Source organism: Bison bison, unplaced genomic scaffold (assembly GCF_000754665.1).
Source record: "Bison bison bison isolate TAMUID 2011002044 unplaced genomic scaffold, Bison_UMD1.0 scf7180017864454, whole genome shotgun sequence".
In the NCBI taxonomy this organism is placed as follows: Eukaryota; Metazoa; Chordata; class Mammalia; order Artiodactyla; family Bovidae; genus Bison; species Bison bison.
Window position 1 is genome coordinate 1,325,975 of NW_011495016.1, and position 11,218 is coordinate 1,337,192.

Consider the following 11,218-nt stretch of genomic DNA (forward strand, 5'->3'; position numbering starts at 1 on the left):
TGATGATGTCCAGCCTGCCCCCTGGGAGTGTGGAGGAGCTACGGTTGCCTTCCATCGTGTCTCAGATGCTGCAGGAGACTCTGGGCTCTTCTTAGGGCTTCCCATCTTCCAAAGCACCATCCAGCCATTTCCATTCTGCTCTCCCTGGGCCATTGTGTGGCAGGCTCCATCTGTGAAATTCCCCTTCCCGGAGCTCCAGAGAGAAAGTGGCGCAGTGCCTCAGTCTGGCCCTGTATATCCCCAAGCTCCCAGGACGAGGGTCTGTCCTCCTTCCTCCCCAGATGTGGCCCAGCATGGCCATACAATCACATCTTACGCTCTTCTCTCCTCCCAGGCATAGGTCATATCCTTGGGAAAGGGGGGAGATCAGTGCAGAAAACTCTGTCTCCAGTAAGCCTTCCTTTCCAACCTATTTCTCTCCTAGACTTTGGCTTTTCTTTTGACTTGGAAACAAAGCATTTGATATCTTTGTTCTCTGCATCTTTTATGGCTGGAGCGGCTGCAGATTCCTGTTTTTCCAGGTTGCACCTCAGGTCTGGTGTAATTGTGACCAGTGCCCGCCCCTCACCCCCTGCAATTCACTCTCAAAAATTTTCCTGCTTGGGATGATTCATAATATAAACCCCTGGGTTAGAGTCGAATTCCCCTTGCCTTGGGAACAACTCCCCAACTTCCTCAGTGGCAGGCCCTGGTTCCTGAGAGAGAGAAGCGGGAGTGGGAAGAGAGACAGAGGAACCACTTTCCTGTAGATCCGCAATGGGCCCGCCGGCTGGTTGGGGCGCGGCAGTGTCGATGTCAGAACCAGATCCTCCCAGCTCTGCTGGTGGTGCGCCACGCTCGCGGTCGTCGCTGTCTGAGGAGCAGGGCCGCCAAGCCTTGAAACCGGGCTTCCGACTTTGGTGTCCTGCCCCGGCGCTGACCCCACGTCCCTTTCCCGCGGTGTCGCCGGCGGCCAGGCCTCTGACCAGCCTTCTCCCTGTGGCGTGTCCCTCCCCACAGGGCTTCACGTTCCGCAAAGCGGGCGAGATCCTCACCAGGCGGCTGCGGTACCTGGTTTTCAGGTCGATGCTGAGGCAGGTAGGTCTGCCGGGGATGGCGCCCGGGGGGTGTGCACTGTGCCCTGTGGGCAGGCGCTGGGATTGCTGTTGGGGCCGCAGAGCGAGCCCGGGGTGCTCTGCTGGGGATGGGCTCGGGACCAGGGTCCCCGCGCGCCAGATGGCGTCTCCCAGGCGGGCTCCCCTCCACCCTCCGCCTCAGCAGCTGCAGGCGGAGGAGATGGAAGCGATCTTCCGTGCCCCCACATCCCTCTCCTCTCCTTCTTTCCTTCTCTCCCTGGGAGACCCGTGATGCTCTTGTTTATTCCTGCCAAGAGGTGCCCTCTGAACCCTTTGTTTCCACAGATCAAAAGTCAGCCCTGCGGCCCACTTGCTGCTGCTTGGTTTCTGTGCAGGGGCTTGGCTGATAGACTCGTTCCAGCTGCACTGTTACTAGCCGATAGTGACTTAGGTCTCCCACACTGGGCACCTCCCAGGCCCTGACAGCACGTGGATGTGAATGTTTCTCAGGGGAAGGGGGAGAGGGGTCCTACACATGTCACTCAAAGCAGATCAGTTCAAAGGGTCTTTAACACACATTTTGCCTGTGACTTTGTAACTTTACATTTTAAAAGCACTAATACGGTGATACTTCAGAAGAATGCCTCAGATATACCTGGGGAGATGGGGCAGGGTTTAAACCCTGGCTCATAAGTATAATGACCCCCTGCTGCTTAAAAACAAGCCGTGTTGATGGGGATTGCTGGCTTGGGACTGACAGAGCCAGGACCAAGTCCAGTGAGTGAGAGAGCACTGTTTGGTGTAGGGCCTCTTGTCAGGATTTTCAGTCAGACGGTATTTATAACAGATCCGAACTAGACTCAGGGCCTGGGCCCAGGGCTAAAATGCCCCATTCCCCTGCCAGGCCGTAGGCCGACTCCTAGGCCCCTTATACTTTGGATTTGAGCTGAGGATTTGTGTCATACCGTCTCTACCAATTATTCAGTCCGGCCATCATGCATTAAGTGCCTTCTGCTTACAAGGCATAATACTAGGTATTGTAAGGTCTTCAAGTCAGAGTGGTGCCTGTATATGTGGCAGCTATGTTCCAATGGGGGAGATACTTAAGCACTTAACAATTTTAAAAAACCAAATGGATATGTACTATAATAAATTATAATGCATTATAATTCATTTTTTCTTAAATATTTGATAAATGCTGCTTTAACTGCAAATCACAGTTAAGGTAAGTTCTTAGGACCTTAGTTATTTTTGTAACAGACACAAACTGAGACACTCACAATATTTTTAGTGTTTTTGTATTTAAAAGTGTAAGTGGTTTTATAAAGAAAATCCTGTTTTATGTTGAGTGTTAAACTTTAATCTAGATTTCTTTGGTTGATTTTTTTTAAAACCCAATTCATTTATTCGGCCATAAACCATAGTCAGCTGTTTATTTGACTTCTCTATTTGAATGTCTATTAAGAATTTCATACCAAATGTCTCCAAAACAGCTTTGGACACCCCTCCCACCCTTTGCCAAAGGGCTTACTCCTCACCTAGACCTCCCCAATATCAGTAAATGGCCCCTCCATTCTGCCAGTTGCTCAGGTTAAAGTCCTAGGAGTTGTCCTTGTCTCCTCTTCTTTGTCCGATATTACAACAGCCTCCTAACCTGTCTCACTGCCTCAATCCTTATCCTAGTTCACTCATTCATTGCCCAAGAACCAGAATCATTCTTTCAAGATAAAAGTTAAATCACATCCCTCTGCTTAAAAGCTGCTGCAAGTTGCCCATATCTCTCAGGGTAAAATCTGGAATCTTGTTTTTTTTTGTCCACGTGATGCAGCTTGTGGGATCTTAGTTCTCTGACCAGGGATTGAACCCAGGCCCTCAGCAGTGAAAGCATGGAGTCCTAGCCACTGGACCACCAGGGAATTCCCCAAATTTGGAATCTTTGCATTTGCCAGTAAAGTCACAAACTCTGTGTCCCCACTACCTCCCCAGACCTCATCTCCTAGAGCTTCACCTCCTTACCCATACACAGTCTACTCTCTACACATTGGCTGACGTAAGTGGATATGGGGTAGGGAAGAGGGAGAGCCCAGTGAGCATGGATGTCTGTCCTGAGGAAGAGGCAGCTTCTGTACATTTACATGGAGGTGCTTTTAAGGCTGGTGACGACCTTTACCCTTTCTTGCTTGTATGTGAGCAGATCAAAAATGCCTCTGCCTCGGGGCTTTCGCACGTGCTGTCCCTTCCTTGACCAGATACTCTCATCCCTCTCTGTCCTCAGGTCTCTGCTCAAAGGTCACCTGAGAAGGCCTTCTCGCTCACCTCCCCAGTCTATAAAATGGTGCTGCCCCCTCTTCTTTTCCCTTCTTACCCTATTCTGGTTTTCTTCCTAGCATTATTACCCCTTGGCATGGTGTGTATTAATTTGTGGCGTCTGTCCCTGGAATCTGCTTCATGAAAGCAGCAAGTCTGTCATTTTTGTTCACTGTTGAATAGGTCCACACCTGGCAATTATGTTTGGAACAGAGTAGGCCCTCAAAAATTTTTATTTGAGAAATGTTCTCTTTATGACTTTATTAAGTCCTTTTCTTATCTATTCAGTGTCAAATCCTAAGTGCTTAATGTAGGAGATAAGGGCACCCTGTGAGTCTCTTGAGCTGAAGGTCTCATGCGTCAGGCTTTGAGATAATGAAATGAGTTTCTCTGCCACAGGATGTGAGCTGGTTCGATGACCCTAAAAACACCACGGGAGCATTGACGACCAGGCTTGCCAATGACGCCGCTCAAGTTAAAGGGGTATGACTGCCTCCTTTCTGCTGTGATTGTCCTAATGGGCCATTTAGAATTTGAGCATGAAACTAATTCTCTCGCTACAGTTAATTCTCATCATCATTTAGAAAATGTCAAACCTTTAACCTATGCGATATAGCATGTGTCTTATGGAAAAAATATTATCTGTTTAAATATCATATGCTGTATCACTATAATAGTGATGACTTCTGAGCTTTGTTTTGTTATTTTCCATCTTATTCATGGCATAATCTAAATACATGTAGAAGGATAATTATTTAAAAAGGAATTATTTATCAGTGTATCATGCAAGCCCAGTCTTTTTTTTTTTAATCTTTTCAGTCTGTTTTAATGCTTTGCTAATCCCCAGAAAATTGTAATTGCTACTGAAAAAAAGTGTGTGTAGTTGCTGTAAGAAAATTTAGGGGCACTGAATTCAGAGGGGAGGGAAGAAAATTTAGACAAAGGTTGAAAGAAATGAAACGAGTATGAAAAAATTAAAACAAGGGTAAAAGGAACAATTGTATCAGACTATAAAACTTAAATTCTGCTGCTACGTGAATATCTTTAATTAATATAACTAGAAACTATTAGACCAGCAGGTTTTGACTGGTGGGTAAAGTGATAATTTCTTCTTTAACTGCACCATGTGTGCAAACTAAGTTGCTTCAGTCGTGTCTGAGTCTTTGCGACCCTATATAGGACTGCGGCCCGCCAGGCTCCTCTGTCCATGAGGATTCTCCAGGCAAGAGTACTGGAGTGGGTTTCCATGCCCTCCTCCAGAGGATCTTCCTGACCCAGGGACTGAGCCCACGTCTGTTACGTCTCCTGCCTTGGCAGGCGGGTTCTTTACCACTAGTGCCACCTGGTCTATTTATGACAAAAATCCACAGGATGATGGGTTTTGTCTTAACCTTGTTTCACTCTTGGGCTCTGGCTTTAGAATGTTACCTACCCTCCTCCTCGTTGAAAAACTTCTGGCTTCTAGTAATCTATGCTCTCCCATGGAGTGTTCTAGAGACTCTTTTTCTGTATGAGGAATAGATATTGGGATGGTGAATGTGTCATTAGAATAAAGAACCAAAAGCATTTAATCATACTATGCCAAGGGGCTTACTTCCCCGCCAGCTTAAGGTTCTAGGGTTTTTTGGATCATCTTTCACGTACATTAAAGAAGCACTTTAATCCATTTTACTTATTTCCGTGGCCTTGGCTGCCATCCTCAGTGAAACATTTATGTGTATGGAAGCTTAGGTACTGGAGTAATTTGTCTGCTGTGAACTTGGGGGATGTTCTGAGTGCTTCTTGCAGTCGGGTGCTGTGGGAAATGAGTTCTGAGTAGGGCTTGTGGATACTGAAAAAGGAACAGTCTCCATCTTGCCTGTGCCACAGACTCTTTCCAGATTATAACCCTTGACTTTGAAATTGAAAATGTGCAAATACAGAGCTGATTTGAAAGGCCACTCCACTCTGACTTATGCCAGATACGGCTAAACCTCCCTTTATATAAGCTCAGTGATGGCATCAGATAAAAATAAATGCTCTGTCATATATGCCGTTTCTTGCAGCCCTGGTGCAATTCCTTGGTATGGAATTTAATTCTAGAGCTATTGGTAGTTTTGTAATACTATTTCCCCCTAGTTACTGGTTTGGTGTTTGTATCAACATAAGTTTCAAATGATTTCAGAAGGTTGACATTGAGGCAGGGGGCTGGGAAAGAATTCTGTCTTAAAACTCAGAGTCGCCAGAAGCTTTGGTTATTAATCAATGTACCTAGTCATTTTGGGGTTGGGAAAAATTTGACCAGGGCCCCAGAGGTGGAAATGACCACTCTAGACTGTTCTCCATCATTAATCTTTCCCTGAGAATGGCCCCACTCAAGCAGAGGAAATTTGGAGAGTTGATAAGACATGGGCCAGAGCAGGAATTTGGAAAGGCTTGAGGTTGTGGGGCATTTCCAGGGTAAGGAAGAGAAGTGTAGAGCAGTGAAGCGAATTGACTCTGTATTTTGACTTCTGACTTTTCAGTTGGAAATAACTGAATGCTTCTGACAGTTGTGCTTCAGACTCCTTCTGGCATGTAAACGGAAGGTTCTGATGCCTGCTTAGTATCGTAAATTTAAATTCCATAACATTCAGCTCTGTGTATTTTTTCTGAACATAGTCTCTCTAGCTCTAGCTCAGTCGTGTCCAACTCTTTTGCGACCCCATGGACTATAGCTCACCAGGCTCCTCTGTCCATGGGATTCTCCAGGCAAGGATACTGGAGCGGGTTACCATTTCCTACTCCAGGGTATCTTCCTGACCCAGGGATGAAACCGCAGTCTCCTGCATTGACAGGTGGATTCTTGACCACTGTACCACCTGGGAAGCCCTGTAAACACAATAAGCATCTCAAATAAGCCACAAAATATCTGGATACCCTCAATGATCAATATTAGGTTTAAATTATGGGTAGTTATACATCTAACATTGGAAATTTCCAACAGTCCCAGTTGAACGTAATTGTCAGACTATTTTATCTTGCTAATTTGCAGAGCTTGCATTAGGGATCATGGTGTCATTTTTTAATGATAAGTTTTGTGGTCTTAAAAAATCAAATGAGATAGAAATATGTAATTGAACTCTGAATTATTGACCTACTTTCAATATTTATTCGGAGGTCATGAAAATCCTCATCTGGGAAACCAAATAAAGTTACATGTAAACTTTTACTACTAACTTATTAGATCATAACCGAGGAGATGAGATTTTCACAAAGCTGAATTTTCACAATCTCTAAGAAAATGCATAAGCGTGGACTTTAGAGATGATCGGACGGTGTCTCTCTAACAGTGTTTTCTGTTTGTTTTGCAGGCTATAGGCTCCAGGCTTGCTGTAATTACCCAGAATATTGCAAATCTTGGCACAGGCATTATTATATCCCTCATCTATGGCTGGCAGTTAACACTTCTCCTGTTAGCAATTGTACCCATCATTGCAGTAGCAGGAGTTATTGAAATGAAAATGCTGTCTGGACAAGCCCTGAAAGATAAGAAAGAACTGGAAGGTGCTGGGAAGGTGAGTCAAATGAGATAACATTTCTGACCTGGGTAAGTAAAATACTCTAAGCAGTGTTGTTCTGTTAGTCGTGGCTACTTTCTGTGCTCTGAGGATGGCTTTTGTTTTTGTTTACTTGGCTCTGCTGAGTCTTCCTTGTGGCCTGTGAGCTTAGTTGCAGCGTGTGGGATCTTAGTCCCTGGACCAGGGATTGAACCTTGGCCCCTGGCGTTAGGAGCACAGGGGTCTTAACCACTGGACCACCAGGGAAGTCCCTGAGAATGTTTTTATAACCATTCCTCAAAGCAGTCTTATTTGACACTTATTCAGCAGATTGCAAACTGAAGAAAAGTAGCAAAACAAATTCTTAGACTCACAGACTGAAGACTAATTTTGTTGGACTTTTCTAGTTACAATTGTTTTCACATCACTTTTTCTCCTTCCTTCCCCTTTCTCCAGAAATCCATTGCTTTACTGAGGAAAGGAGGCCTATTTAATTAGATGTGGGGAGGGGAGATTTTAAAAACTTGAAAAGCCTTAAAGGTATTCACTCTAACTGGCTAAAATATCATCCCTCTTTCCCTTTCATTACGCCTCCTCCCTTCATGTTACTTGTGTTTGCCATCTGTTAATGTTGTTTTTAGTCACTCACTCATGTCCGACTGTTTGCAACCCCATGGACTATAGCCTGCCAAGCTCCTCTGTCCATGGGATTTCCCAGGCAAGAATAACTGGAGTGGGTTGTCATTTCCTTCTCCAGGAGGTCTTCCCAACCCAGGGATCTAACCTGCGTCTCCTATGTTTCCTGTATTGGCAAGCGAATTGTTTACTACTGACTGAATCACCTGGGAAGCCCCGTTTACCCTTTATCCTAACATATTTTGCTGGGGGTGGAGGAACCATGTTGCATGCTTGCCTGTTTGTTATTGTTGCTTGATTTGCATTTTGAATCTCCCCTTTTTTTCCCAAAAAGTTTTTCTTTATATTGGAGTATAGTTGATTAACACTGTTGTGTTAGTTTGAGGTGTGCAACAAAGTGATTCAGTTACACATGTATCTGTTCTTTGTCAAATTCTTTCTTCATTTAGGTTTTTACCGAGTTTTGAGTAGAGTTGTTGTTTTGAACAGATGCATGTATGGCAGTTGCTCTACTCCTCAGGGAGGCCTGTGTGATAGGTTCTTCTATTAGTTCCTTTCGCAGGTGAGGCTGAGGCACAGGCAGGTAATGCCACAGTGCCTCAGAGCTCATAAGTTTCAGAGCCACGATTCAAACGCAGACAGTCATGCTCCCAAGTTGTACCTCAGTTAAGAAACAAAGAGGTCTTTGACATATACAGACTACCATGTGTAAAATACATAGCTGGTAGGAAGCTGCTGTTTAACACAGGTAACTCAACTCAGTGCCCTGTGCTGACCTAGAGGAGTAGGACAAGGGGGAAGCGGAGGCTCAGAAGGAAGGTGGTAAAGCAGTTATCCTCCACTAAAGAAAAATAAAACAGAGGTCTGCTAATGGTGGAGCATAGTCTGATATCACATGATCTGTATCATTGCAGAAACGAGCGGTCAGAGCCGAGCTCCCTCAGAACTAGGCCTACTGTCTAGGATAGGGTGACATCTACCCGTGGACCCTCCAAGGTGCCTAAGACTCAAGGCAGCGACCTGGGCAAATCCAGTGGCCTTGGGTCCTTTGTCTCTGGACCAGGCACCTCACCAATAAGGATGATGAAAAGGGTCCTTTGATTGGTTATCAGCACTCTCACTTCTTCCTTTGCCTCCCTGCTATCTCCTCTGACTTTTTGTACCCTGTGTCCTTGGGATTCCTTCAGGAAACTTCTTTGGATCAGCTTTAGTGCTTCTCATTGATTGTCTGGGGGAGAAAGTCCTCATGTGAGGTTTCCTTTGGTCCTGAAGTCCAGCAGCATGGTGCTGGCCCTCAGACGTTGGCTGTGGTCAGGCCCAGGTGACGTCAGCCCCTGGCAGGGAGTCCGTCCTGTGACCAGTCACTTCATTTAATCCTGTACTTTGTGGGATTTTCCCCTATGGTGTTGATTCGTCTAATGAGAAGATGAAAAAACGTGCATACAAAGCAAGTGCATTACTGTTTCTAGTGTCATCGTTTATGGAGGTGTTCAGAGTGTCCCAGAGCGGAGGTTTAGGTTGTTTGTAGGAAGATGACAAGTCGGAAGCTGGTTCATTGTAAGCCACAGGTTTTCACCTTCAAAGTATTGCATTAGCTTTAAAACTCTGGTCATTTGTTGGAAGTGGGGGGGGTGAAGGGGTGCAGATGGAAACATATGTTTGAGAATAGCAGGTTTTCTGGATAAAGGTCGGGAGTGAGGTAAATGCTCTAAATCGGTGGTTCATGAGAGAGAGATAAAAGCAGATAGGGGAAGTGATTGCTGCACCAACCAGTCTATGAAATAGTAAAAGTCAGCTCCCATCTGATCGTCATTCTCAGGCTACCACTTGTTGATGGTTTATTATATACCAGGCATCATGCTAAGAATGCTACCTGTTCTCACTTGATACTCTCAGTAACCCTTTTGAATTACCCTGTTAGATCATAAAACTCAGGGTTCAGAGGAGTCAGGTAACTTGCCCAAAGTCGCATAGCAGCAGCCTAATTTGTCTGTCTGTCCACTTTTTATATTTGTCTGACAGAGGCCACAGTCATCTCTTAAAAACATAAATAAGATATTGCTAACCTCCACCCGTCCAGTGACTTGTGATCACACTGGCAATAAAATCTGACAGAATGTGGTCCATTGGAGAAGGTAATGGCAAACCACTTCAGTATTCTTGCCTTGAGAACCCCATGAACAGTATGAAAAGGCAAAAAGATAGGACACAGAAAGATGAACTCCCCACGTTGCTAGGTGCCCAATATGCTACTGGAGATCAGTGGAGAAATAACTCCAGAAAGAATGAGGGAATGGAGCCAAAGCAAAACAACACCCAGTTGTGGTTGGGACTGGTGATAGAAGCAAGGTCCAATGCTGTAAAGAGCAATATTGTGTAGGAACCTGGAACGTTAGGTCCATGAATCAAGGCAAATCGAAAGTGGTCAAACAGGAGATGGCAAGAGTGAAGATCAACATTCTAGCAATCAGTGAACTAAGATGGACTGGAATGGGTGAATTTAACTCAGATGACCATTATAAATCTACTACTGTGGGCAGGAATCCCTTAGAAGAAATGGAGTAGCCATCCTAGTCAACAAAAGAGTCTGAAATGCAGTATTGGATGCAATCTCAAAAATGACAGAATGATCTCTGTTCGTTTCCAAAGCAAACCATTGAATATCATGATAATCCAAGTCTATGCCCCAACCAGTAACGCTGAAGAAGCTGAAATTGAACAGTTCTATGAAGACCTACAAGACCTTCTAGAACTAACACCCAAAAAAGATGTCCTTTTCATTATAGGGGACTGGAATGCAAAAGTAGGAAGTCAAGAAACACCTGGAGTAACAGGCAAATTTGGCCTTGGAATACGGAATGAAGCAGAGCAAAGGCTAATAGAGTTCTGCCAAGATAACGCACTGGTCATAGCAAACGCCCTCTTCCAGCAACACAAGAGAAGAGTCTAACATGGACATAATCAGATGGTCAACAATGAAATCAGATTGATTATATTCTTTGCTGCCAAAGATGGAGAAGCTCTATACAGTCATAAAACCGGGAGCTGACTGTGGCTCAGATCATAAACTCCTTATTGCCAAATTCAGACTTAAATTGAAGAAAGTAGAGAAAACCACTAGACCATTCAGATATGACCTAAATCAAATTCCTTATGATTATACAGTGGAAGTGAGAAATAGATTCAAGGGACTAGATCTGATAGACAGAGTGCCTGATGCACTATGAATGGAAGTTCCTGACATTGTAAAGAGACAGGAATAAAGACAATCTCCAAAAAAAAAGAAATGCAAAAAAGCAAAATGGCTGTCTGAGGAGGCCTTACAAATAGCTGTGAAAGAAGGGAAGTGAAAAGCAAAGGAGAAAAGGAGAGATATACCCATTTGAATGCATTTGAGTTCCAAAGAATAGCATTCAATACCCATTGAATGCATTTGAGTTCCAGAAAATAGCAAGGAGAGATAAGAAAGCCTTCCTCAGTGATCAGTGCAAAGAAATAGAGGAAGACAATAGAATGGGAAAGACTGGAGATCTCTTCAAGAAAATTAGAGATACCAAGGGAACATTTCATGCAAAGATGGGCTCAAGAAAAGACAGAAATGGTAGGGACCTAACAGAAGCAGAAGATATCAAGAAGAGGTGGCAAGAATACACAGAAGAACTGTACAAAAAAGATCTTCACGACCCAGATAATCACGATGGT

General features: G+C 44.5%; 1 protein-coding gene across 1 annotated transcript in view; it reads left to right on the forward strand.

Annotated features, from left to right (window-relative positions):
- ABCB1 (ATP-binding cassette, sub-family B (MDR/TAP), member 1) overlaps positions 1-11,218 on the forward strand; it is a 105,000-nt gene that overhangs the window by 69,822 nt on the left and 23,960 nt on the right. The window contains 3 exon segments of the mRNA XM_010859135.1: positions 1,000-1,077; positions 3,762-3,845; positions 6,695-6,898. Coding sequence (XP_010857437.1) covers positions 1,000-1,077; positions 3,762-3,845; positions 6,695-6,898 — 366 coding nt within the window.